This window comes from Epinephelus lanceolatus, chromosome 12, assembly GCF_041903045.1.
Source record: "Epinephelus lanceolatus isolate andai-2023 chromosome 12, ASM4190304v1, whole genome shotgun sequence".
Lineage (NCBI taxonomy): Eukaryota > Metazoa > Chordata > Actinopteri > Perciformes > Serranidae > Epinephelus > Epinephelus lanceolatus.
This window is the reverse complement of record NC_135745.1, coordinates 20649335-20677196: the sequence shown is the minus strand read 5'-3', so window position 1 is coordinate 20677196 and position 27862 is coordinate 20649335. Positions and strand designations below refer to the sequence as shown.

Here is a 27862-nt window from a genome sequence, read left to right as displayed (position 1 = left end):
AGTGAATCTGCCGAATGGAGGCTGGCTGTTAGTTTAGGAAATGCTTGGAGTAATATGCAGCTGAGATTTTCATGAGTGGATTGGGCATTTTGAGTATCGGTATTGCAGAAGATAATTTTCAGTTAATTGTAGAAAGCCGAATCAAAATCAAGAATTGCTAAACTGAAATCGATAAGCAGAGCCACAATCAAAATTGTTGCAATCTAAACGAAACCCAATCCTAATGATACCTATATGATAGAGTGGCCATCAAAATTGAATGATATTGGCTGCACACCACACTTTAAGACACAGATATAAAAAAAAAACAACAAAATTATGTTTGCTGATAGTCTGACAATTTCAGTACAGGTCTGAAGTAGATAAGTATACAAATTAGATGATTTCTTTCTGTCCTTTAGTCTCCATTTCTGAAAAACAGATAAATGTGTAGTGAAAAGTCATGAATGTGTGAAGATAGTTACTCTTTATTTGTACTAAAAGGTGACATATAAACTGTGAACTGTGGCTTGGTATGGTGGTGTTTGTCTATCTGAAGCAGCATCAGGTAGAAACCAAAGGGACCTTTAACATCATTTACTTTCCCAAGACATTCTGATCAACTTGTGGTTCATTTTAGTGATGTTCTCACATCATTGGAGCCATACACAACGGGCAGACCATACTGTTTAGGTCCGAATGACACGAGTAAAACATCATCAATCCTTGACCAGTGGTTAGAAAATAAAAAGAAAAGATCCTACTCACTGACTTGGGCTTCCTTATTATGTCATTTAATGTTCTATCTTTCAGTCAAATAATGATAAACAAAGGGGAATAGTAAAGTAATATTTGTAGAAGTTTAAAGAGTTGGATTCTCCAAAACAAAGCTAAAATGAGAGTAGGTATTGGACTTGCTGGATGGCCAGAAATACAGCTCTTAACAAATATTAAAACACCTTCTCCACGATAACTTTATGTGGTAATTATATTGAATGTTAGTGTTGTGTTTTGAGCTTGTTTTACTTTCATAAGTAGACAAAAAGAAAAATAATGCAGTTTTAAATTCTTGTCCACATCTTTTCAACACAAGCTTTCATCAAGAACAAAACTGAACAAGAGGGACTTCGTCCTTCGGCCGAGGTCCCTAATAACTGCTTTAACTGTGACTACATATAAACACTGCCATTCCTAGCAGCCTTTGGGTAGATTTAGATGTCTTCCTCTCATACTGTTGTCCTCATCCTTTTTCTCCTGGTTATTGTATCAGCTCTCAGTGAACATTGCTTTTTCTCTTTTAAAATGAGAATTCAGTGTTTACCTTAGGGGGAGTTGCAGAAGCAGAGGTGAAGCATGTGTTCTCACAAAAACTTTTTTTAAATTTATTTATTCATTCATTTTCCTTAACTGCTTATTCTGTTGAGGGTTCCTGGGGGGGCTGTCTATTCCAGCTGACATTTGGGCGAGAGGCGGGGTACATCCTGGACAGGTGACCAGATTATCACAGGGCTGACATATAGAGACAGACAACCATTCACACTCACATTCACACCTGCGGGCAATTTTAGAGTCACCAATTAACCTAGCCTTCATGTTTTTTGCTTGTGGGAGGAAGCCGGAGTACCCGGAGAAAACCCACGCTGACACGGGGAGAACATGCAAACTCCGCACAGAAGGGCTCCCCCACCCTGGATTCGAGCTCCCCACTCTGGGCGCATTCCTGATTTCATGTCCTGTTTGGGTGAAACAGTGGAAATAAGCTGCGATTTATACCTTGGTTTAGGAGTTACAGTCCTGTGTGAGACTGGTACAGCCGGAAATAATATAAGCAAAGATATTTCTTTTTAATTTATTTTGAACAGACTGTAGTGCAGGTGTCAAAGACCGACAAAAGTCCTCCTGCTAGGGACTGTGATAAGATTTTGCCCACCAGAAATTTTGCCAACTGTACAAACACTGAACAAACACTTTCCCAAATGGCAACATGTCACACTAGGCTATAAAACTGAAAAACATGTTATGTTGTGAAAATTAAACTACCAAAATGCATGATAAAAATAAACCTTCCATTAGGAGGAGCATTTTTAATTAGTTCCACCTTGGCTATTTTAAACATTCAAAGTACCCAAACATTTATCATCTGGGTTATCAGAGATGGATGGATGATGCTGTCTCATGTGCATGTTGGATATGTTTCAGTTCACCTCTCCTACAACCATCAAACAACGCTGACACATCATCCTCGTCTTATACACAACTCTCTCCATTGCTGTTGTTGCTGAACAGGAACCTGCAGGAAGGTCTTAAGCTCTGCTTTTTCATTTGCACTTGCCACATTGTGCGGGACTTCAAGGCCAAACTGCTTGTTGTGGTAATGTTAGCATATATTGCTGACAGCGTACAGCTAAAAGTTGTTTGGCAGAACTGTGGTTCAAAATAAAATGCATCCTCATGGTTCAGCACGTATACACAAACCATTACAGCCCTAGTTTGTTGTAACGTTACTGTGTGATGCTCACGTGAAGTTGCAGTTTCCCTTTCCCAAATGATAATGTAGAATCAGTGATACGCATTTCTTGCTTGATTGTTGACATCTACCCATTGCTTGTTATAATCATAGTGCTATCAGGTAAGCCCAAAGTTTCTTGTTTATCTTCACACACAGATGTGTGAATTGACCTGCATATAAAGCGTTCGTCCTGCAAAAAAATATAACATTAGTGAGTGACAGACATATTTTAGCAGTGGCATACTGCTGCTGTCAGGTACTTACAGGGGGAAAACTGGACATAGTTTGAAATCAACACAATAATAAATGTTTGATTTTGATATTTAATATTTTTGCCTTAAAACTTGTAGACTATTGTAAGCCCTACAGAATGCTTGTAGAAACATGAATTGTGCGAGCTTGCAAAGGTGAGCACTTCACTTGACAAGTTGAGCTTTCTCTTTGAAGTTTCATATAAAGGTCAAACAACATTAAAGGAGCAATAAGCGAAATTCATCATTTCTAGATTGAAGGAATTAAAAAATTGCTATGTGAAGAACTAGAGGTGTAATTTCATCTGGAGTATAGCATGACCTCACACACCCTCTCTCTGTGTTGATCTCCAGCCCCTTGTTTACAAGCCGGTCCGGCTGCGCGTTCACGTACGTTCTTGTGAATCCCCCCGTGTAATTAGTGTTACAGTAGCATTAAGCACATGTTGCTGTGTCGATTCAATTAAATTTAATGTTACAATCGTAGCATGGGTTAATGTCCGGAGCTTGAGTTATTAGCGGCTCTGTCCCATCAATGGGTTAGGCGTTTCGGTTGTGTTAGGTGAGTAGCCCGGCAGCCCAGCTAACATTTGCAATTAGCATTGTAAAATGTAGCCCGGTGGGCAGCCTGGCAGGCTGTGTTTAGCTATTTCCCTGCCTACTTCGATGATGATGGTACCTGTGATAAAGGTAATATATTTGCTGAGATGGAGGCGAGGCTCAGTGGCTAGAAGAGCTGGTAGAAATGCTCCATAGCTGTAAGTTACTCAAGTAGCTGTAGTAGCTCTAGTGCTAACTCCAGGAACTAACGCTAATGTCCCTACTCTGCCTGAGCTGGAGTCATGAGCCGCGGGCTCACGGAGAAGAGTAGGAACGTTAGTGTGGCAGCCGACTAGTGCTAATGCTAACAGGAAAGCAGGGAAATAGCTAAACACAGCAGAGACCGAGAGTGAGTGAAAGACATCGCTAACTGCTAAACTAAGCCAAACTAAGTTGGCTGTTGAGGTTTTATTTCCTCGCCCCTGTGGTGAGTGAATCTGCCTGTAGTGAAACCGGGGCTAACCGGTGCTTCTTTCTCAGGCTCCACTTCACTCAGCTGCCAGCACAGCCAGTTAGCCTCCGCTAGCTTCCCAACTAACGTTAGCCCCGGCTCTCCGTTTGGCGCACCGAGCCCTGGTTTGTTATTCAGGTTAATGTGGGAAGAAGCAGCGGGTATATCGGGCAGTTGAGTGAAGTGGAGCCTGCGGAAGAAACACCGGGACTGTCTGGATGTAATAGTTCGTGGAGATGCTGCAGTGCTCGGCTGCACAGACGAAGCGAGTGGGGTGGGGGGGTGGAGAGCAGATGTAGAGGGAGGTGTGGCTCATGACACACTTTGTTTTGGTCTACAGGCAGTGCACAACAGCAAACCTAGCGGTGAAACGATTTCGCTTTTTGCCCCTTTAAGGATAGATGCCAATGGGTTGCAATTTACAATATCTTTTAATATCATTGTTTTAAAGAAGCAACAGACAGCATTTCTTCCTAAATATATAATTATGAAAATGATGTGGGTTGCACAGGGTAGTATACACAGTAAAATCAGACTATCAGTGTTTACATAGGTTACTTAATGGCTTTGCAATCTTTGCAATAAGCTTTTGCTGCCGGGTACGAATTTTGGCGGAAAACATCTGCTTTACGGCAGGAAATGCGTCATGTATTGCGAAACTGGTCGGTCAGCCAATCAGGGACTGGAGCTGGTCCTTATGAGGAGCTGGGCATGAGATAGTTGAGTCATGAGCGCAATGGCAGATGAAGTTTGGAGACAAGTGAAAAACGGCCTCCCAAAAGAAAACGAGCTAATCTGAGGAGGTGAGGATGCACAAAAAGGAGAGTGATAAAAGAAGAGGAAAAACAAGAGTAAACCTCAGTCAGGCGTGGGTCAGATGGTGGGAGCTCCGTGACCAAAGAGGCTTCAAAACAGATGCCCAGCTAGCTTTCTTTCTGATGGATCAGTAAGTAACACGGCTAAATGTTAGCTAGACGAGCGAGGACTGTATTGTACTGGCTGCTAGTTCATTCCTAGCTGGCCAGCATCGCAAATCGCCACAACCAGGGACCGGGTAGTGAGTGTTGGTTGGCTGACATCCTCGTTGCCATTCTACGGCAGCCCTTGGACAGTGGTCTGCTGCTTTGCCAGAGAGACTGAAAAGTAAGTTTAGCTTGTGTTTATGTTATTGTGACATTTAAGAGATGTTTATACATTCATTAATAAGGCTGAAAGAGCTATGAGTGCTCGCGAACTCGCCACACACAGAGCGGGCAATAGAAACAACACTACTATGTGCTATAATGTCAGTATTGTAGTATGAGGAAAAACAGTTTAACGGAACTCCAATATTTAGTACTAAGACTAGTTCCCAGTCTTTTCAGGTTTTCAACCAGTATTTTCTAACGTGTAATGTGTTTTGAGAGAAATCACTGATTTTGCTTTACCCAAACTTTAATGAGGCAATTTCAGCCAGCCTATAATTTATGCATTGTACAAAAAAATCCCATAAAATGATAGTTTTCATACATTTAACATTTTAAAAATCTGGGAAATTTCTCTGGCATTTCTAAATTTTTTGCTGCATTCAAAACATACCAAACCATGACATCACTGTATCATATCAAACCGACCTGTGAATTTTGTGAATCATAACACCCCTACATCTTACAGCTTAAATTGTGTCATTAAAGCCAGTTATTGCCAACTACTTTAAAACACCTTTCATTTAAAAACAAAAATGGAAACTTTTGTCAGAATACAATCAACCATCTGCCCAAGATATACTGTATGCCCTTGTAGATTCTGCTGATGTTGGCATCACACAGTTGTAACAGGCACAGGGTCCTCTTCCTCTGCATTTGCGACCAATTTATTGGTGTCAACAGGACCAGGCTTGGCCCGCTCATTGGTGAAGAAGAGTGGGTTGTCAAAGGTAGATGACTTTCCAGGGATAGGTAAGCGGTGGCCAGACTTTTTGAAGAGAAACAAGGTGATGACTGTCCCTATGGCAATCGCAGTAATGACCAGCACAACTGCCAAAATGATGTGGCCATGGGTTTGAGGATCCATTGTAGGATTTACTGTACAGATTTAATATGTAGATGATCAACCAGAAAAGAATTTATAATTGTGAGTCAAAAAAAAAAAAACGTCATAAAAAAGTATAACTTACCAGTTGCCTTCGGCACTTGTCCTAATACTAGGGAGATGAGAAATATGATCAAAAAAGTATTACAAAGGCACATCATTTCTGTATCATTTCACTGACATTGTACTCTACATATTTAAATCAATGTAATTTTAAATTTTATATTGTTTCAACACTACAGTATGTATTACACATTCCTCCTATTGTAAAACAGATCAAACTGAGTCCTTTTAAGTTTAGTGATGTCACCTTTGGGTGTTTTGCACACATATCCTCTGTCAAGCCACTGATCACTTGTGAACCATTTCCCATCGATAACTTTGATCAATCCAAAACTGTTGATATCTGGTTGATCTTCACGCCAGTTAGTGTAGTCCAAAGCGATTTTATCCAACCACTGCCACTTGCCTTGGAACAAAAAAGGGGAAAAAAAAAAAAAAACCTTTTTTTTTTCACTCTTTAAAGTTTCTTTTTGTACCAGATGAGTAATTGCTTAAATTTGATGTTCTTTTCTTTTATTGTGTGCAGCAAAAAGATTTTTCAACATTGAACTTTTCCAAATGTGCTCTTATAACCTACAACCTAGCATTCGACCTTTATAATTTTTTTACTGTTTACTGACCCCAAAGCCACATTAAATGGCCATGTGGGGACAGCAAAACAACCTGACAACACAACATTGACATATTATAATGAAGTTGTTATGGGCAAACATGTCAGTAGACATATCAGCAGACAGATGCCTAACAGCAAACACAGAGCAATATTAGCATTTGTAGATGTGTTTCTAACATGGTGTTTGGGCCAGAAAATCAAAACAAATTGAAAGATGCTAAAACACTGTATAGTTAAGGGCAGCTGCAGAACTGGGGGATAATTCCTCATGGGTTTGGCACTATGAGTTGAGACTTTGACCATTACACATCTGTATTTGATGTATAGATAGAATTAGTGCAGCTATACACCGATCAGCCAAAACATTAAAACCACTGACAGGTGAAGTGAATAACTTTCATTATTTTGTTCCAATGCATTGTTCTGCTGGGAAACCTTTGGTTCTGGCATTCATGTGGATACCACTTGACATGTTCCACCCACTCAAACACTGTTGCAGACCAAGTACCCCTGCTAATGGCAACAGTACTCCCCAATGGCAGTGGCCCCCCCAGCAGACAAAAACAGCATGCCGCACCACAAAACTGTTCAGAAATGGCAAAAAGCTCAAGGTGTCAACCTGGCTTCTAAATTTCCCAGATCCCAATCTGCTCAAGGATTCTTGTGACGTGCCGGTACCCGAGATGTACCCCTAATCCAAGGTGGGGCCTCCTTGGAGTGGACTTGGCTCTGACCTGTCGAGGCATGAACACAAGATCTCTGGGAGTGTCCTACAGTGTCTAGCCCCAGTGCGTGGGTACTTGGTCTGCAGCGGTGTTTGAGTGGGTGGAACATGTCAGGTGGTATTGACATGAATGCAAGAACCAAAGGTTTCCCAGCAGAACAATGTATCGGAAGAAAATAATCAAAGTTGTTCACTTCACCTGTTAGTGGTTTTAATGTGTGTAACAATTGTGTAACCTCTTTGTATCAGAACTTTTGTTTCACAATTTTCCTTCTTTATGATCAAGTATATCTTAACGATTCTTGAAAAAACATGAAAAAACAGACAATGTGACTGTACCTTTGTGAGTTTTATACAAGCCCATCCAGAAAGAGGTGTGGCTGTTTTCAAAAATTTTAATATTTCTTTCAATGAATTCTTGCTCAGAAGGATCTTCAATGCTTGCAAGAGTTCCACCTTTAAAAACAAAAAAAAAAAACAACAGTTGTCTTTAGTTACAGCTAAACACAGCTGTGCAATTAAGAATATAAATTAGACCATATGTTGAAAGTCCTTACCATGTTTTGCACAATCGGAGGATGCATGAGTCCACTCAGACTTTTTTGTAACAAATAGGTAACAATAAGCCCTAAATGGTAGCCAGCCATCACTCTGATCACTCAGCTGTTTGCGTGTTTCTGCGTTGTTAGGGCAAAATCCTGGGAACTCGCTTGACTGTGTTGGTGGCACATCTATGAATGAGAGAGACATTAATGACCCTGTGGAAAGGCTTGGGTGGTCGTTGGTGTTTGACCGATTACTTGCCCACTGCCCCCACCGATAGTTTTCTTTTTTATATATATATATATATTTTGTTGGACGACAGAGTAGTCAGAGTAGTCAACAGAGTAAACTCAAAACTTGAAGGGCTGTAGTTTCCTGGCACGGCGCAGGGTGGTGCAGGGTGGGGACCCCCGCGCAGAGCTAGTTTCGAGCAGTGCAACCTGAGGCGCGTTCAGTTTGGTAGTTTGGCAGACCGAGGTGCGCTGAGATGGGTGTGGCACCGCATCAGGGGGAGGTGTCGACAGATCCAGCTTGGCGCAGTGACAGTTTCGTGCCAAAAGGCTTTGCCGAAGGTGCGCTAAAAGCTCGCCAGCTGAAACCAGGTCTACTGTCAGCGCAGGCGGAGCGCAGCCGGTGTAAGTGGAAGTTTGGATGACCGGCGGACAGTGCACACACGTCACCAAAACCTCACAGGCAGGTTTCCAGAATGTCAGGCACATTAACAATGCAATAAATACCCAAAAAACACTATTCAATGCAACTATCTGCAATCAGCACATAAATGTATCTCTATATCGACTGTCCCGTCACATCTGATGTCAGATCAAAGGGGATTGGCGCCGTTTGGCATGCGTAATGGAAACCCAACTTGATTTGATTAACACAGATGCAAACTAATGTTTGCATCCCTCTCAGCCAACCACAAACAGCCACAGCATCAGATAGGGAGTATATATTCACATCTGTCATCTTAGAAAAGTCAAAACAAAAGAAACAGAGTGAGACAGCGCGCTCGTGCACTAGAGAAACGCTCGTACCCCTTTTTCATTACACAAACTAATTACATCTACCCCGCGAGGTGGTCCAAGTGGTGACGCGCATTGTGGCCTCTGATGCGCACCCCGGTGGCACCTGTGCTCACCCTGTTGCTGTAAAGGTGACAGTGGCTCTGACCTTCTTTGCCAGTTGGTCTTTCCAGCACACTGTGGCCGCGGTGGCGGGGATCAGTCAGAGAGCTGTCAGTTTGGCTACACATGCAGTGACGTCTTGTCTAGTCCGACATGCAAATGAGCTCATAATTTTTTTTATTACCGTTTTTTGCACTGGGCAACGGTTCTCAGTATATCCGGGCAACATTGATTTACAATTGTGGTGACCTCCTCCCAGGCTATCTTCATCATCAGCCCGTGGAGGTCTGCTTGCAGTTCCGAATATTCTGACACTGCGAGCTTGGACCTCCCGGACCAAAGCATCAGTTTCCTCCTAGGAGAAGTTTGGCTGTCTGACACTGCTGCTCTCTTCTGCCATGGCGATTTGAGTAAACTCTCATTACGCCTTCGGGCAGCGCATTTAAGGGCGAGGAGAGGGGCTCATTTGATTGGTGTGATGTGAATCGGCTGTGTAAAACCCAGTCCACGCCTTTTCTCCTTCCTCTTTCCGACTTGCGCAGGTAGGAGGGACAGAGGTGGGAAAGAGGAATAGCTGCGCCAGCGCGCACGGTGTGCCAAACTTGCAAAATCTGCCTGGCCACACCTGGTTGGCGAAGCGCAAGTGCGCTGCGCCCCCGCCTCGCTCGGTCGGCGAAACTAGAGGCCGAAGTGTCTGGTCTGTACAGCAGCAGCAGCAGCAGATTTTTCTCCATCTTCCCTCTGAGGAAGCACCAGCCGTGTGAAACGTGCTAAAACGTGCTAAATATGTATTAGCAGATCCACATGACAAACATTGGAATTTCACCATCTATGATCCATAATATCATCAAAAGATTCAGAGAATCTGGAGGAATCTTTGCATGTCAAGGCCAAGACTGAAAACCAACATTAAATGCCTTTGACTAGTGCCTCAGATGGTACTGCATTAAAAATGACTTGTATATCAAGGATATCACTACATGGGTTCGTAAACACTTGGAAAACCATTAACAGTAAACACAGTTCTTGCTGCAGCTACAGATGCAAGTTACACTACCATGCAAAGTGAAAGCCATATATCAACAACATCCAGAAACACCACGACTTCTCTGGGCCCGAGCTCAACTAAGATGGACTGACACACAAAGTGAGCTGACACACAAGCCCACAATTGAAAATGGTTTTGCTAATCATAGACATTGTGTGCCCTGGGCTGAAGCATCATCAAAATTATAACCACTGCAAAGTTCTAAAGCCAGCGTCTGTGATAGTATGGGGAAGTGTTGGTACCCCTGGCATGGCTAACTTGCACATCTGTGAAGGCTCTCTTAATACAAAAGTATATACAGGTTTTGGAGCAACATATGCTGTGATTCAGAGGGCGTCTTTTTCAGGAATGTCCTTGCTCATTTCAGCAAGACAATGCCAAGGAACTGAAGTCGTGTATCAAGCAAGAATGGGAAATAACTTCACCTTTAAAACAAGTAGTATCCTACACACTTCCTAAGTGTTGTTAAAAGAAAAGGTGATATAACGTAGTGGAAAACATGCATCTGTCCCAACTTTTTGGAACGTATTGCAGGCATCAAATTCAGACTGACAATATTTATTTAAAAAAAAAAAAAAAAAAAGTTTGAACAATAAATATCTTACCTTTGAACGGTATTGAGTTGAATATAGGTCAAAAAGGACTTGCAAATCATTGCAGTCTGTTACAGTTTCAGCAGGTGATGTCAGGTCTGTCAGCAAATGAAACATTGCCCTAAATAGGACTACATTTTTTCCAGTTTATCTCTTAGTCCTACCTCTGGCTACCCTGGAAATCCAGAGTTCTCGCGAGAGCACAATTTGAATTTGCTCAGCGAGTCACTCTGGCAGTCAGTAATGATGCTCATTACTTATGCCCATGAATCCGAGCTGCACCAATTACATCGATGTATCTGATAAAGGTGGGCCAGAGGCAAGCTAAACAGATGACGACAGCGCTGTGATGACGAAGTCCGGAATCAGTCATTGAGCACTGCAAGATGGCTACGGATGAACACCAGTTGTTTGAAACGGCTTTGGCCGCTACAATGAACGAGTTAGACTTGACATTTTCTCTAAAAGAGGAACAGAAGACGGCGCTCAAGTCTTTCCTTTGCAAGAAGAACGTTTTTGCTGTTTTGCCGACCGGATACGGCAAGAGTCTAATCTACCAGTTAGCTCCATTGGTAGCTAAGCTCTGGATAGGTCACCCTGTGTATTGTTCTGATTGGTCGTAGTGTTATCCAATTGTGTGCGGTGATATTTACAAATGCATGCTTGGTGCCGCCCCTCGAGTTGGGCCATTTTCATTACTCATGGCCAGACCCTAAATCTTTCTTGATTTAGGTCTGGATTTCCAGGCTAACCTCTGGCTAGAACAAACAGAAGCGGTGACAAAGGTAAACCTTGAGGACAGCCTCTTCGAATATTTAAGGCCTCAGATACAACTTCATTTGTTAGCATGTCAGCTATAGGGTTAATATGTAATAATGCAATACAAATATGGAAAATGTGTCCAAATCTAAACTGAGTGATAAGGTAAAAAAAGAAGGCCCACTCAGCCCGATCAAAGGCCTTCTCTGCATCAAGTGAGAAGTGAGCTGTATGAGCTTTCACATAATCAAAAAGCCAATGCCACCTATGCCAAGAATAAAATATTATAGTAACAATTGTAAAGGAAGGATGTATGTTGATATTAACATTTAGGATGATCCACATATGCATTTATTAAAATTTACATGTGCCTTACCTGTAGACTTCATGCAAATGCTGCTCATGTTCTTATTGCAGTCAGCAGTCTCCCACTTTCCATCCGTGTTCACAAACACACAATCTCGGTTACTGCTTGGTTCGTTTTGGTCCCAATTGGGAGAGGTGATATGCCAGCCATCGATATATATGAAATATCCACCAGTCTGAAAGTAATAATTGATCAAACTGCAGTTTTTTTTTGTTTTGTTTTTTTACAGTAAACTATGATTCTGCCCCCCACACACACAACACACACACACTGGTCTCCAACAGTGCTGTTCAAGAGAGTCTGTTCAATGTTTTCTTTTGTCATGTTTAGCTCTTGTGATAATCTGAATGATTGCATTAATACTGAACTGTTAGGATTTCATGGTACATCCAGGACAAAAGCATAGAAAACATTTAGCCTCATTAATGCCATCAGTAATATAAATTGAATATTTGTGATTAATTTTTGTATTAAAAAGCATAATTTCAACAATAACAGTTTTAGAGACTCTCTGGCCTGTACCTCCTTTTTGTTCAATCCAATCCACAGTGGAACTTTGAGATTCAAAGCCATCAGCTCAGCATAGACATCTGTCCACTCATTTCGCAGGCTAGCCAGTTTGGCACCATCACTTTCACAGTGCATTTTGGCTGCTTCCCAGGTCATTTGTTGAGTAACAACTTTGATAGAGTCATTGAATATTTTGACATAGTCGGCAGTTGTTGGTTCAGGGGAGTCTGGGAGGGTTGGGTCTGTTAGGGGTGAGAAATTTGAGAAATTTAGTTTACCCATTTACCTTAAGGTCAGGCTTTCTGTTGTAAAGATGCTCAAGAGTCACTGGGCCTCATTCACCAACCGTTCTTAAAGGGATAGTGCACCCAAAAATGAAAATTCAGCCATTATCTACTCACCCATATGCCGAGGGAGGCTCAGGTGAAGTTTTAGAGTCCTCACAACACTTGCAGAGATCCGAGGGGGAAGTGGGTAGCAGCACAACTGCACACCTAATGGCTGACAGTGACCCAGATTCAAACGTCCAAGAACACAAATTGAAACCATAAAATATCTCCATACTGCTCATCCATAGTAATTCAAGTGTCCTGAAGCCCCGACATAAAATGTTGTTTGGAAAAACGTCATTTGAACTCTGTTTTGTAACTCTGTAGCCTCATTGTAGCCTGTAGCTCTAAATGCCTCTGTGTACACTGCGCTGACGTGTGTGCGCTTGTGCACGAGACCGTGATCGCTGGTCTTGCGCGCAAGCGCGCACACGTTAGCACAGTCTATAGAGAGACTGTTAGAGCTACAGGCTACAATGAGGCTAAAAACAGAGTTCAAATGACGTTTTTCCAAACAACATTTTATGTCGGGGCTTCAGGACACTTGGATTACTATGGACGAGCAGTATGGAGATATTTTATAGTTTCAATTTTGTGTTCTTGGACGTTTGAATCTGGGTCATTGTCAGCCATTAGGTGTGCAGTTGTGCTGCTACCCACTTCCCCCTCGGATCTCCGCAAGTGTTGTGAGGACTCTAAAACTTCACCTGAGCCTCTCTCGGCATATGGGTGAGTAGATAATGGCTGAATTTTTATTTTTGGGTGCACTATCCCTTTAAGAGGAAATTTTTTTTACACGCTTATGCAGTTTCACAAAAATTCTGACATTCACTAATGTTTTCTTACTTGAAATTTGTTCTTAGTGAAGAACAGAATCTAATTTATAAGAATTATAATTATTTTACAAAAGGCATAATGTCCTTTTAAAATAAACACTTGACTAAATCTTCAATTGACATCAGTTTATGATGTTAATTGGAACCACACAAACTTATAATTAGTAATTGATCATGCCTGAAAATATCATGTGGGTTGGGTGAGCAGGACAAAAAATTATGAAGCAGCATTCCAACTTATTAATTACCTACAGAAACACTGCATGAGTCTTCTACCGTCTCTGTCTCTCTCTTAACAAAGTTACACAAATCTTGAACAGTAGTGTGCACCTCTCTGTTCTCAGTCCTTACAGTTGTGCTACTACAATGCATAAAGTTTGATTAACATGGGTTTTTAGCAACCCATGCATCTGTTTGTTTTATTTTATATCCACTCTGATGTTACTAATTACGACAGCTTGTTTGGCATTCACTCTCTGCAAAAACACCTCCACTTCAAAACATAGGTCTTTTTTTAATGGATTTATATTACAATTAATATTAATACAATTAATATTTTTTGATAATTATTTAGATTGTTTTCCAAAAAGTATTATTTTCTTTTCAAATGAATATTACACTAACACCTCAATTCACATCTGTTATGTTAATGGAAACTGCTCCGTCTAATAATTAGTGATCAAACACTCTAGAAAATATTAGTGGCAGTTTGCAAAGCAGCACACCAAAAAAGTTTCTGTCCTCACTCATGACAGTTGTGCTAAATAATACAATATAACACAAGAAAAGATGCCTGGGATGCTACCTGACTCACAAACTTTCTGCATTATTTGATATCCAGTCCTGACTTTACTAAAAACAACAGCTCTATTTGCATTCACTTCCTGCAGAAGTACCTCCATTTAAAAACAGAATTTTTTTTGTTTGTTTTTTTATGTTTGGAGTTGGGTGCTCCACCCTCTTCAGGCTTTTGGTTTGGCATTCTTGACTTCTCTTAGCTTCTTCCTCTGTCTCTGAATGTGCACACAGCCATGCAGTCTCATAGCCTTTCATAAGGTATATGTGGGACATTTACCAGTGCTTATAAGGATTAGCTGGCATGCGTTTCATCTACAGGGATGAGGGGATTCGTCATTATAAGAATACAGGTACAAATAATTCTACAGCAGTTTCAACAACATGTAATGAATCGGACCTAGATTTTTCTTATCACTTTTACGAAAAACAAATTTAAGAAAAAACTATTTGGTGAATAAGGCCCAATGAAATTACTCACTCATCAAATTTAAAAGAACTTTTCTGTTTGAATAGTCCTACATTCAAAATACAGTACAACATGTCTTAAATCTGTACTGTTGAAATCATATTTTTTTTTTTTTTTTATCATTTTGGGATATTGATAACCATAAAACAGCCACATAACAAATTGTAAGTTGCTTTAGTACAGTTGCTGCGGTTATAGGTGGAATTACCCCGACATTAAATTCATTCATTAATAGTAAGTTAGAGCTCCACTGACGCTTGTTCCTTGCTAGGAACAGACCGAATGTCTATTGTATAGCTAAACAACTGCAAAGTGGAACTCATTATCTCTTGTGTTTTCAGCACCGTCAATCATATGTCGTAAAATACACCAACAGTCTCTTAATCATGCACAAACACCATGGAACACATGCTGTTATACTGTAGTGCAAGCAACCCCAGCTAGTGTACACGCTGTTTAAACATGTCATAAAGTAGGTAGTGCTTCAAATATGGACACATCACGGTCATCAGAGTACCATGCTAGTCCCTGTACGAAGCAATCATAAATCCATCATATTGCTCTGGTCATTCTATATTCAAATTATTAAAGGCCTTAGGAAATGCATTCAAGAGAAAGAGCAGAAGATAGGCTCACCAACATTTCGAAGACACACATATCCATTGGTGTCATTGCAGGATGTTTTTATCCACTTTCCTATGCCTCTGTGGGGATCAGTAGTCATCACAGCACATTTCTGGTAAAACATAGCAATTGTGAGCTAGAGAGAAACTATGGTATGATCCAGGTGACTGACAGCATCTTTCCCATTAAAAAAATACTCATTTGCAAAATATGATCATTTGTCGACCAAGACATCAATTATCTATTGAACAAGAGCAAGCAGCCCTAATGTTATTGCATACGCATATAAATCACCACCATGAACAAACACAATTATATAGCAGGGCACCCAACAATCTCTATATACTGTTAAAGGGTGTCTTGTAAATTCTTGTTTTTTGATTTATTTACTTTCCCAGAATAAGTCAACAAAACTAAGTTGTATTGCACACGTAGTAGTGTCAAGAAAATATTACCTCATTACTTGATGACCGATGATAATAGTCATAATCCTTTAATGTAAAATCAAAATGTTAGAAATGTATGAATACACAAACATAGAATAAACTACAAAAAATACACATGCATGTAATTAATCAAAATTACTTGTAGAACGAGTGTGATGTATTCAAGTCAAGACAAATTAAGCGGTATTGCACATTCCATTCAAATTATCAAAAAAGTTTTACCTCATAATATCTGTTGAGTTTTTGCTTCTGTAGTGGAAAATCAGAATGTCAGAAATATTAAGCAATGCACTCAAAGAATTTATTATAAACAATGCAGGTGCTTTAAATTGATCACAACACTGAATTAAGGTTGTGTATATGCTGCTTGAGGCATAACCTCAGTTGTTCAGATCCTAAATTGACACAGTTAGGTCTCATACACTGTTCAGATTGGGTATCATTTGAATTTCTACAATTCTGATTCCATGTCTTTGAGGGGGGGGGGGGATTAAAAAAGGTCACATTCACATTAAAAAAAACAAACCATTATAAAAAAATAAAATAAAAAGATTTGATAATCGTGTGTTCATTCTTCTTCATTTAGTACTGTAACTGTACTGAAACCTGGGTCCAACACAGGATCCAACATACATTGATCCAGTAAACATAATCAGCCAGTTGCCCAGGCCATTGCTTAAAAAAGTAAAAGAAAAAGTCATTTCATCCAATACATTTTCTAACATTGCTTCACAAGTGATGTTAACCATGTCTGCTCTGCTCTCTTAGATGTCTCTCTGCTTGTGTCTCCACTCACAGTCCCCAGAATTAGAGTCGAGTATGGGGTGCGAAGACAAACATAGACAGGCTTTTTTACTTCATTGCTGAAATCATGGTCAGTATAAAGTAGGGTTGTGAAAATATTTATTCATCAATACATATTAACTCCAAATATTTATTTTGATGTCAACTGTATTGATAAATTATCAGTTTTGCTTTCTCGTTTCTCTTATCGTTAAAGGAGCAATAAGTGAAATTCATCATTTCTAGATTGAAGGAATTAAAAAATTGCTATGTGAAGAACCAGAGGTGTAATTTCATCTGGAGTATAGCATGACCTCACACACCCTCTCTCTGTGTTGCTCTCCAGCCCATTGTTTACAAGCCGGTCCGGCTGCGCGTTCATGTACGTTCATGTGAATCCCCCCACCCCCCACCCTCCTCCTCCTCCTCCTCTCGGAGCCCTTGGCCCTCCCTCCCTATAAAAGGCTACATCCAGTGAGCAATAGCAGCGCGTATTTTCCGCAGAGAGCGGAACGTCCACCTGAAGACGACCAGGATCTGACATTACCTCTACAGAAACAACGGTTGTTGGCGAAGAAGTTGTCGGATAAAGAAAGGGACAGAACCCGGATTAACACTGGCCTTGCATTTCCAAGGTGGAGAGCACTGCAAGAGCTAAAGGGGCTACAATTTGACTCGGAGCTAGCTCTCCTTCTACTGGACAGGTACAACATAAAGTCAAGTGTCTGTTTTAATTAGTGTTACAGTAGCATTAAGCACATGTCGCTATGTCAATTCAATTAAATTTAATGTTACAATCGTAGCATGAGTTAATGTCCGGAGCTTGAGTTATTAGCGGCTCTGTCCCATCAATGGGTCAGGCGTTTCGATTGTGTTAGGTGAGTAGCCCGGCAGCCCAGCTAACATTTGCAATTAGCATTGTAAAATGTAGCCCGGTGGGCAGCCTGGCAGGCTGTGTTTAGCTATTTCCCTGCCTACTTCAATGATGATGGTACTTGTAATAAATGTAATATATTTGCTGAAATGGAGGTGAGGCTCAGTGACTAGAAGAGCTGGTAGAAGCGCTCCATAGCTGCAAGTTACTCCAGTAGCCGTAGTAGCTCTAGTGCTAACTCTGGGAGCTAACTTTAACGTTCCTCTGTTCTCTGTGAGCCGGAGCTGGGAGCTCACGGTCTCACAGAGAAGAGTTGGAACGTTACCATGGCAGCCAACTAGTGCTAACGCTAACATCCCCACGCTTAAGCAGGCTCCCGGAATGTTAGCATGGCAGCCGACTAGTGCTAACGTCCCCACGCTTCTCGGAGCCGAGAAGCAGGCTCCCGGAACGTTAGCATGGCAGCCGACCAGTGCTAATGCTAACGTCCCCATGCTTCTCGGCTCCAGCTCACTGAGCCTGGCGGAGAAGCGTAGGGACATTAGCACTAGTCGGCTGCCATGCTAACATTCCAACTCTTCTCCGTGAAGCCTGGCTCAGTTGGAGTTGGAGCGTTAGCGTGGCAGCCGAGAGTGCTAACGCTAACAGGAAAGCAGGGAAATAGCTAAACACAACGGAGACCGAGAGTGAGTGAAAGACATTGCTAACTTCTAAATTAAGCCAAACTAAGTTGGCTGTTTAGGTTTTATTTTCTCGCCCCTGTGGCAAGTGAATCTGCCTGCAGTGAAAGCGGAAGGCTAACCGGTGCTTCCTCCTCATGCTCCACTTCACTCAGCTGCCAGCACAGCCAGTTAGCCTCCATTGGATCCAACTGGAGCACCGAGCCCTGGTTTGTTATTCAGGTTAATGTGGGAAGAAGCAGTGGGTATATTGGGCAGCTGAGTGAAGCGGAGCCTGCGGAAGAAACACCGGGACCGTCTGGATGTGATAGTCCGTGGAGATGCTGCAGCGCTCCGCAGCACAGACGAGTGGGGGGTGGGGGGGGTGGGGGGGGGGGGGGGGGGGGATGGCGGCTCATGACACACTTTGTTTTGGTCTACAGGCAGTGCACAACAAAAACCCTAGCGGTGAAAGGATTTCGCTTTTTGCCCCTTTAATGTTTACTACCGTCATTCTGCTGTTCTTTGCGACCAACCAAGAAAAAAAAAGTTGTTGTCATGTTATAGCCTTGTTGTGATTATATTTTAATTAAACAAAAAAATGTCATACCCTCAATGTCAATTTTTGCCATGGTATTTAAAATGGTGTTGAATGTTGGTGTATCAAAGTAAAGAATTCCAACTTCGTGAAAGCACAAATATAAACACTATTCGAGTTGAAATGCTGAAGAACATTCAGTCTGAGCTAGGGATGCACTGAATATTCGGTAACCGAATATATTCGGCTGAATATTGCAAAAAAACACACATTCGGGATTCGGTGGAATAAGTGAAAAGCAAGGCTGAATAATAGCGGCGTGTTTTGATAATGCAATCAAACAGCGGGCGATGATGGACGGAGTAAAATGTCGGCAGTGTCACCACCTCGCATTTGTGACTAAAAATAGTTTTGTGCGGGCAAAATAAATCATTCAGCACGCTGGGTGAGTACAGATTTCGACCAGCAGCAGAAATGAAACGGCGAATCCCGCCAGTTGTGGGTTGAACGGCGGTCACAGACACGGACAGGAATACGTATTCCTGTCAAATACGGCGGCGCATGATAACGGCTTACCGGTGATGGAGAAGTCCGGCTCCAGGTGAATAACTTGTTGTCATGACTGCCCAAAACCTGAACAGCCGAGCCATGGCGGCACACAGTATGTGGCGTATCAGAGGAGAAACGAGCTGTTCACATTTCTTGGTCCACAAACCTCACCGCACTTTAGGGACTGTTCTTTACTTATGAAGGGACTGTCAGGGAGGAGGGTGGCTGGTTGATTTTTATTTCATTTATTTATTTTATTTTGGTTTTTGAAGTATGAATAAGTCAGTAAGTAATTTATTCCTTTGAAATATCATTATGTATTATAGAAAAGTGATTTATCTTTTTATAAATGACAAAAGGCACATCTGCCTCATTTTTGCTGTGTTATCATGCTACTAATCAGAACCGTGATACTTTGACTGGTATCGTACCGTCAATGTACAGTTTGTCAACTGAGATGACTGCCCTTTTTCCAAATTTTATTGCCTCTTTTCTGATGGGGAATAATGTTTTGCGTCTGTCCATGATTTCTCGGGGGAATTGATCGTTCAGTCCATAGTCCGTGCCTTTCAGGTTTCTGCCATGGTGTTGTACCAGTTGTTTCTGTTTAAAGTTTTCGAATTTGGCTACAATGGGTTGTGGGCGTTTGTTTGAGGGGTTTTTCTCCAATGCAGTGTACTCGGTGGAATGTAATGTCCTTTACTGTGTCCGGGGAGATTTTGAGGTGAGTTGACATGAAATCCTTGATCAGCTGTTCGGGGTTGTCATTGGGTGTTTGCTCTGGGATGCCAGAAAAAAACAAGGTTGTCTCTCATACTGCGGGATTGTAGGTCGAGTATTGTTTCTTTCATGTCCGTGTTTTCTTTGACAACGGTAGTGAATTGTTTTGTGAGGGAGTTAAGAGAGTGTTGGAGGGATTTGTTTTCTTTGACCAAAGTGGAGATTTGTTCCTGGCTGAATTCAAGACTGACGCGGAGCTGTTGGAATTCTTTGTGCAGTATTTCAACGAGTGCTATTCTGGCATCTAGTCCGGTAAGGTTATTGTTTATTGCGATTAATATGTCACTGACCTCATCTTTGTTTGGGGAGTTTGGAGCGGAGTTGGGTGGCCGGAGTCTCTTGGAGTTCGGTGTGGATGTGTTATTGTCCGTGTCACTACCTTTAATTGCTTCGTTCATGGTGCAGATGCGGTTGAAACATGCATCAATGTAATCCTCTAGGTCTTTCAGATCGGCCAGTAGTATTGTCTTAGATGAAAAGTTGTGGAAAAGTACTTATTTTGCGGAGGGAAAATGAAAAGTAGAGGGAAGGTTTGCAGTCTAGCAGATGGGAGCTGCCATCTTGAATCTCGCACCGGTCTCGTCGGGTCTCGCGGTCACAGGCGCAGCACACTCCTCCTCCTTACTGGCTTATGTTAATATACATTGGCATATTCTTTCAGGTAGGTAGATGTCATCTAAGCATACTTACATGTTAGCAGTCATGTAGTTAATCCGTTTATATCATTGTGTTCAAATTATTGGGGTTCGTTTGAAAGTAAAAAGTATTTACAAAAACCAATACCTGACCAATCTTTAAAAGAACAAAGGAAAAACGGCTATGTTTCTTTGTTTTTTGTTTAAAATGAAAGGAAAGTAAATCATGTTATTTTGGTTTGTTTCTTTTTCAAAATATAAATGACTTAAGAATTATCCGATGATACCCAGACCTTTTAAAAGAAATTTGTTTTTCAATAGTGATGCACATAATGCTTGTACTTTACATAATGCAAAAATACATGATAAAAAAAATAACTTTGACCACTTACACCCTTCCCCCAGTTGGTGTATGCCCTTGGTCGCCCATCAGTCCAGATTTCTGGATTACCATACATACCAATCCACAGGTCTGTAGTCGGTGTCTCGGCCAGTTGAATAGTCAAAAACACTGAAAATATAACACATGTTGATCAAATGATTTAAATATTTGTGTCCAAGTTTTGCCTAAATGTAAATATATGTATATTGTTTGTTTTTTGTACTCTTTTACTGTGACTGTAAATATTTCTCAGATGTTCTTTATTAGTGTGGGAGTCTACTTTAAACTGCAAAACAAAAGAAAGAAGGAAACATTACCTGAATGGACACTAGTTTCACAACTAGATATCACTCATTGTTCTAAGTGTGGAGCTCTTAGAGTCCAAAGCCAGTTTAATCTGGTTGGCTGTCAGATGCAGCATGACAACTGGAGTCTGGTAGTTTGTGGCATTGTAGCATTAATATAATAATAATACATTTTATTTAAAAGCGCCTTTCTCAACACTCAAGGACACTTTACAGAGCATTAAAAACACAATTAAAGTCATAATTAAAATAAATAAAAACAACAGACAAGAGTGACAGAAAGTAAAAATGGATGTGGGCAATTAAAGGGAATATGCAATTTGGAACAGATGGGTTTTGAGTTGTGATTTGAAATGGGGTAGAGAGCCCATGTTTCTGAGGTCCGGGGGGAGAGAGTTCCAGAGTTTGGGAGCAGAGCGACTGAAAGCTCTGCTCCCCATGGTGCTGAGCTGGGCGGAGGGCACAGAGAGGTGGAGGGAGGAGGATGACCTGAGGGAGCGAGAGGGGGTGGCGATGTGGAGGAGATCAGACAGGTGGGGGGGGGGGGGGGGGGGGGGGGGGGTGAATGCTCTTGAAAGTATACAGAAGGATTTTGTAATGGATTCTGAATTTGACTGGAAGCCAGTGAAGCTGCTGGAGGACAGGGGTGATGTGGTGAAAGGAGGGGGATCTGGTAATAATGCGGGCTGCAGAGTTTTGGACCAGTTGAAGCTTATGGAGGGATTTGTGAGGGGCACCAAGGAGGAGTGAGTTACAATAATCAATGCGGGAGGTGACGAGGCTGTGGACCAGGATAGCCGTGGTGTGAGGGGTGAGGGAGGGGCGGAGACGGTTAATGTTTCGTAGGTGGAAATATGCAGACCGGGTGATGTTATTGATGTGTGAGTGGAAAGACAGTGAGCTGTCGAGGATGACACCCAGACTCTTAACCTGAGGGGAGGGGGACACTGTGGAACTGTCAATAGTGAGGGAGAAACTGTCAGTTTTGGATAAAGTGGATTTGGTACCGACCAGGAGGAGTTCTGCACTAACAAGCACCTGTTAGGTAAAGTGAGCATGTCCTACCTAGCTGTATTTTGTCATAGTGAAAGTTCATTGCAATGTTGAATGAGTCAGTGTTCAACTCAACTAAATTGTTGATTTTTTATTTTTTTTTAAAATTTCTGCTGGAAGGGTTAATATTTGTCAGATTGCGATATAGTAAATAAACCCTGAGCAAATAACCCTTATTTTGCCTTTCTTTCCCATTATTTCCCTTTTTCCCCATAAATGATCAGAAATCCCCATGGAAAGTTTCCCACCTATAATATTACCAGCATTCTGCAGCCTTATAAAGTCAATAATTGTGTGTATTTTTTTCTAGCAAAAGAAACAGAACATAGAACAAACCTTGCTCATGTCTTGAAAGAATTGAGGCCAGATTTCCTCCCATCGATTTGCACTGTGTCCTCGCTCCAAACCATGTCTCCCTCTGGCTATTAATGATGCTATAACACTGTAAGTAAAAATGCTTTGTGTTATATCTCAAAATAGCAGTTGCTTATTTTTAGATCAATGCTTTGCCATAACAAAGGCCCATTTCTTGCAACATCAGTTAAAAAAAAAAAAACCTAGAAAAAGTTAAAAGTGACCTCTGACCTTTGAGTTAAATTTTTTCCAGTTTTGTGGACAGCCACCTTTTGGAGGAACTGTAGGTGCTACAGTGGCATTGGCAGGTGGTGATTCACTGCGTTTGCAAATTGACCTGTGCTCATACCCACAATTACGATTATGCCAGAACCCTGTAAGCCAACCCAAAATATTAAATATTTCACCAAAAAACAATGTGCATTTTTATGTTTAAAATCTAATCTCAGATGATTCTTGTAAAATTCATAATCTGAAAGTGTGCCAGTAAAGATAAATTAATTTTTTGGTACTCACCTAAAGATGTCGTCAAAGCAGCACAGTTCTCATCATTGCGTACGAATTTGGGTTGATTTTCATCCCACCTTTGAAACACCACTGGAGAACCATCCATCCAGCTTTTATGAACACAATGAAATAATTAAAACTTAAAAAGGCACATCCAAGGCACACTCTTACTTTCATTTATTTTTAATTTTTATTTTTTATACAAAATGTTATTGCAAAATAAAGGCTTTGAAGAAGACTGAAACAGAACTAAAAGGAGTTTAAATATTTGGCTTGTATTTGTTGGGTGGCCAGACTGTTGTTTATGTCATGTATAATATTCAGAAATGACAATTACAGTGATCATGATTAATTTGACATGAAAACATAAAGACAAATCGGCCTAACCCTGCATCTGATGCTAGTACAACCAAATTAATAGTGCTAACAAGATCTGACCGACAGATTGATTGATTTAATATCACTGGTATCAAGCCAACCTTATAACGGTAACTATTTGAAAAACCATTCCAATAAAATTACATAGAGCAAACAAATTTTCGAACTGTTCACATCATCTACATGTCACATAGTTTTGATAGTCTTCTTAAACTTTTTTTCTCATTTTTATTAATCAATTGCTCATCATTTAATTCATACTCACCCATATGTTCCATCAAGATCTACGTTCAGGCCTATCCAATAATAATCTACCCAAGTGCTGGACACCTACACACACAGACAGATGCACACAGTAAAACTAGCAGTAGGCTACTTACATTACAGTATATTTTGAGCTGAAATGACACAGCTGATAAATAATGTCAGTTACACAGTATAAATGTTATTCCTAACCTGTTTCCATAAGAAAACACTTTCAGCTTGGCTGTTGACAGTTACTAAGTCACCATGCCTCTGTTGGCAGAAGCGACGAGCGTCTTCCATGGCCATACTGTCTCTGTTAAAATAATACTGAGACCCCTTCCATTCTAGCCACCCATCTGAGGTCTTGTTGTAGTCTGAAAACATGTCAAAAATATTTGATATATTACAGTACATGTGTAGGTCTAGATTTCTTTTGCTTTTTAGCCATGCCAGCACCTTATTTTGATAATCCCCTGACTTTTCCTCTTTTGCCACCACAACGTTAACATTTGTAGCATGACTGGAAAGGTCTCAGCAATCATCAAGATTGTCACAAAATTTGGTACAGATGTTTGGTGGTCTCTTTAATGTTCATCCAGTGCCACCATCAAGTCAAATTTTGTCTAACACTTAAATGACAACTCTATCAGTCTCATCTGTACTTTGTGCAATGCTAACTACCAAATGTGAGCAGGTTTAAACACTCTCAACTGAGATGCTGACCATGGTAACACGGTATCTACCTAAAATTAACATGTTAACATTGTCATCATGGACACAGTATTGTTATGTCAGCATTTAGCCCAAGTACAGCTTCACAGAGCTGCTACCATGGCTTCAGACTCTAGTTCTTGGTAAATAGTCTGTTATTTAAATATAAAGATGTGTAGCAAATGTTCCACACCATAAGTCAAAACAAGATCACAGAGAAGTAACAGCAGCAAATTTAAACCATCCAGTGGATTTAAGGTTTAGGCTAAAAGCATGTCTGCCATTTTATTCATGTAGTTATATAGAAAAATGGCCCACTTACCAAGAGCGACAGGGCCAGGGGGGCGTTTTGGAGTCAGGCCTGTAAGGACATACACAGAGGGAAATACACTCAGAACACTGAATAGAGCCCTGGATTGATGATTGGCAGCACTAAGGTTAGCGTAAGTTCATTTAAAAACTTTGAGGAAGGCATTGTCAAGCTTGCTTAGTTAACCTTAAACAAAGGTTACAGATGAGTGACATGCTCTTTTTGAAACCTTGGTAACTAAGCAAGAAAAAAAGAAACCTTTTCAGTCCCTTATTTTACCTAAACGGATCTGGCACAACCATCCTTGGAACCTCTCACAGTGCATATCGTTCCAAGACCCACTGGCATCCCGGTTTTCCATTTTGTAAACAGCACAAAATTCCACATTGTTTCTATTGTCTGGCTTTCCATCCTCCCAGTGCTGGAACTGCAGCTGTAAAACACAGCAAACAATAAAACACACTTTGATTTTTTAATTTATTGTCAATTTTAGTGAGTGTCCTAAACAAAAATGATTGAATTAATGAACTCACTGGGGATCCATCGCTCCATACATATCCGGTGACTGGGTCAGGGGCACTAAGTCCAATCCAGACTGTTTCATAGCTAAAATAGACAGTGATTATACATTAGGGCTTCAGACTAACTTTTCACACCAGCACATCATTTTGTTGCTCTCTTTTTTCATTGTTACTATTATTATTCAAGTTAATTTTATCAGATTACTGCTAATAAAAAACAAATAAACTGAAAAATATGCTGCTTTGACTCTGATGCCACTGCTTGTTTGTGTCTGCGGTCACCACTCTTTCACCTCACTCAGTGTCCTGCCTACAGTGCTATCTGTCATGCTACAAATGGGCAAAGACAAATGCAGATTGGTGCTGCTCTGGCCAGTAAGTGGAGCTGTGTTGCAGCAGATACTACTGAAGTTGTAACAAACATCATAATCCTTTACACTGAAGTTACAAAAGACCCAGTGTTTCCACTGGTAAGGTTCTGCCAATCGTAATAGTAGTTACTTGATGTAACCTTAGCCATATGAGTGCAAGAACTGCAGGGCAAGAAGAGGAAGACTGAGTGAGACAGCACATGGACAGGGGTGAGAGATGTGACCAGATCATTATCATATTATCATAGATTATGCTAATGCAGTTGCAGTGATGAAACAGACATTTCATACATGAGATGGATTTAACAGGAGACCTGCCGATGCACATTCAACCCGCGCTGGACCCATTAATCCTTCACTCTGTTTGTCACTATAAGTAGAGACTTAAGTCTGCTGTGTAGTTTGTACACCTCACTGTTAAACCAGAGAATGGATCATGAAGTACATGCACATCATGCGCTCTGGTTAGGGCAGAAAGTACCAACAAAGTCACCACTAATAATGATCATCGTGCACTTGCATGTATGCGACCCTGTGAAATTTTATCTTGCACACTCACAAAAAATTGTTGTATGTGCAACCATTTTGAACGCAAACCTGAGCCTTTAATATGATTATTCTATTGATCATTCAAATATAAAACCTTTTTGAAATATGTTTAAAGAACAAATGTTTTCCTAACTTAGAAGACATCTGTAGAAGCATTGTCTCAGTGCTCTGCTGGACACTAGCCAACCCTCATCTTCTGCTGCAACCAGTTTTGTATTTTCTTAATTTTGTACTTTGTCATTTCATACTGTACCGACGTGGGAGAGATTTTAGCTCTTCTGAACTATGAATGCTGAGCAGGTCTCCTCCAATGGCCCTGCAATAATCTCTGGCGTCATACCAGGTCCTCCGCTCTGAAGATGATGATGTATGTGAGGATGTACCAAACACCTTGACCAGAAGACAAAGAGTTTCAAAGCTTCAACATAGTTTGGTAGTGTCAAAAGGGCTGAAATAAAATTACTGGACATTTCTTTTGACCAAACCAAACATTTTTACCAATGTCCAACATTTCTAACAGTGTCAATGCAATATGATGAGGGGGGAATTATTTTAGCAGCTGTTAACTCCCTGTGTGTACGTAGGGTATCTGAGTATTAAGATACAATTGTCCTTTAAGAGTAGGTGGATTTTTTTTTTTTTTTTAACATGTGGCTGTACCTTATAGCAATAGTTTCTTGATCCTATTTGAGTCCAGCTGGTTGCACATGTGGTTGGGGCAGGAGTGGGTGGTGCAGGGGTTAAAACTGCCCCCTCTGCCAGGTGTTTGCAGATGTATTTCTCCTTATTGGTGCAGGGCAGCACATCCCAGAGACCAGCAAAAATCCCAGTGTTCATGGCAACACAGCCATGTCGGTGGCCTTTTGTTGTTGAGGGAGAAGTGGTGAAATGTCAATTGTAAAGCCTCTTACTACCACATCTTATGGGTACAGTAGAGATTAAAATATCCCCATACCTGGCATTTCTGTGTTCCAGTGAGTAAACCTCACTGAGTCTTTGTTGGTCCACACAAACTGATATATGTTAACCTGGTTTGAGAGGCCTAGCCAGAAGTATTTCTCTGGTCTCATCCCCACCAAACTGACAAGGAAGGCATTATCCAGCCTGAAAAAAATTTATACAATTAGGATTGCAGGATTCTAGTGTCACTAAATGTTGTAAAGTAACAAAGCCTTATACGACTTTTTTCTGTTTAAGTTATGCTAGTAAATACCAATGGATTTGACCTTTGAAATGTAGATTGTTTAGACAATTTGGAGTAAAACTTTGTGTTCTTACCCATTTGAAACATCAGCGAGGTAAGAATCTGAGCTCTTGCAGTCATCTTTGGCTTCATCAAAAGTTTTGGTCTGTGTCGCTACAAAGTAGCAGTACGATCCATATCTTCTCCAGCCCTGGATTGTTCGAGCAAAATAAAGACCATTTTATGACCTTTCAAATATATGCCATGATCATCAAAAATGGAATGATGTGGTAATCCCTACAATAAAATAAATATTCTATCAATTCCAACAAGGTTAAAATACAGTGTAAAGTTTTATCAAGTTTTATCAAGTTAAACATTTTATTTAATGCTGTAATTATATATATAATTATTAGTGACCACTTGTGGGAACTCTAAAGACATAGGCATTATTTTGAAGTTCCTGTC

General features: G+C 40.8%; 1 protein-coding gene across 1 annotated transcript in view; it reads right to left on the bottom strand.

The window, feature by feature from the left end:
* Positions 1-5206: 5206 nt before the first annotated feature.
* The window catches only part of LOC117271861 (macrophage mannose receptor 1-like), a 32675-nt gene continuing 10019 nt past the window's right edge, over positions 5207-27862 (bottom strand). The window contains exons 10-32 of the mRNA XM_033650353.2: positions 27490-27605; positions 27167-27315; positions 26872-27071; positions 26465-26601; positions 25304-25376; positions 25050-25203; positions 24783-24821; positions 23960-24123; positions 23769-23833; positions 23135-23235; positions 22850-22992; positions 22601-22706; positions 20917-21035; positions 15929-15955; positions 15716-15751; positions 15273-15372; positions 12220-12449; positions 11707-11872; positions 7818-7991; positions 7600-7716; positions 6171-6329; positions 5946-5972; positions 5207-5853 (exon numbers count right to left, since the gene is read on the bottom strand). Coding sequence (XP_033506244.1) covers positions 5591-5853; positions 5946-5972; positions 6171-6329; positions 7600-7716; positions 7818-7991; positions 11707-11872; positions 12220-12449; positions 15273-15372; positions 15716-15751; positions 15929-15955; positions 20917-21035; positions 22601-22706; positions 22850-22992; positions 23135-23235; positions 23769-23833; positions 23960-24123; positions 24783-24821; positions 25050-25203; positions 25304-25376; positions 26465-26601; positions 26872-27071; positions 27167-27315; positions 27490-27605 — 2865 coding nt within the window. The 3' untranslated portion in view covers positions 5207-5590. The remainder of the gene's footprint in view (positions 5854-5945; positions 5973-6170; positions 6330-7599; positions 7717-7817; positions 7992-11706; positions 11873-12219; positions 12450-15272; positions 15373-15715; positions 15752-15928; positions 15956-20916; positions 21036-22600; positions 22707-22849; positions 22993-23134; positions 23236-23768; positions 23834-23959; positions 24124-24782; positions 24822-25049; positions 25204-25303; positions 25377-26464; positions 26602-26871; positions 27072-27166; positions 27316-27489; positions 27606-27862) is intronic.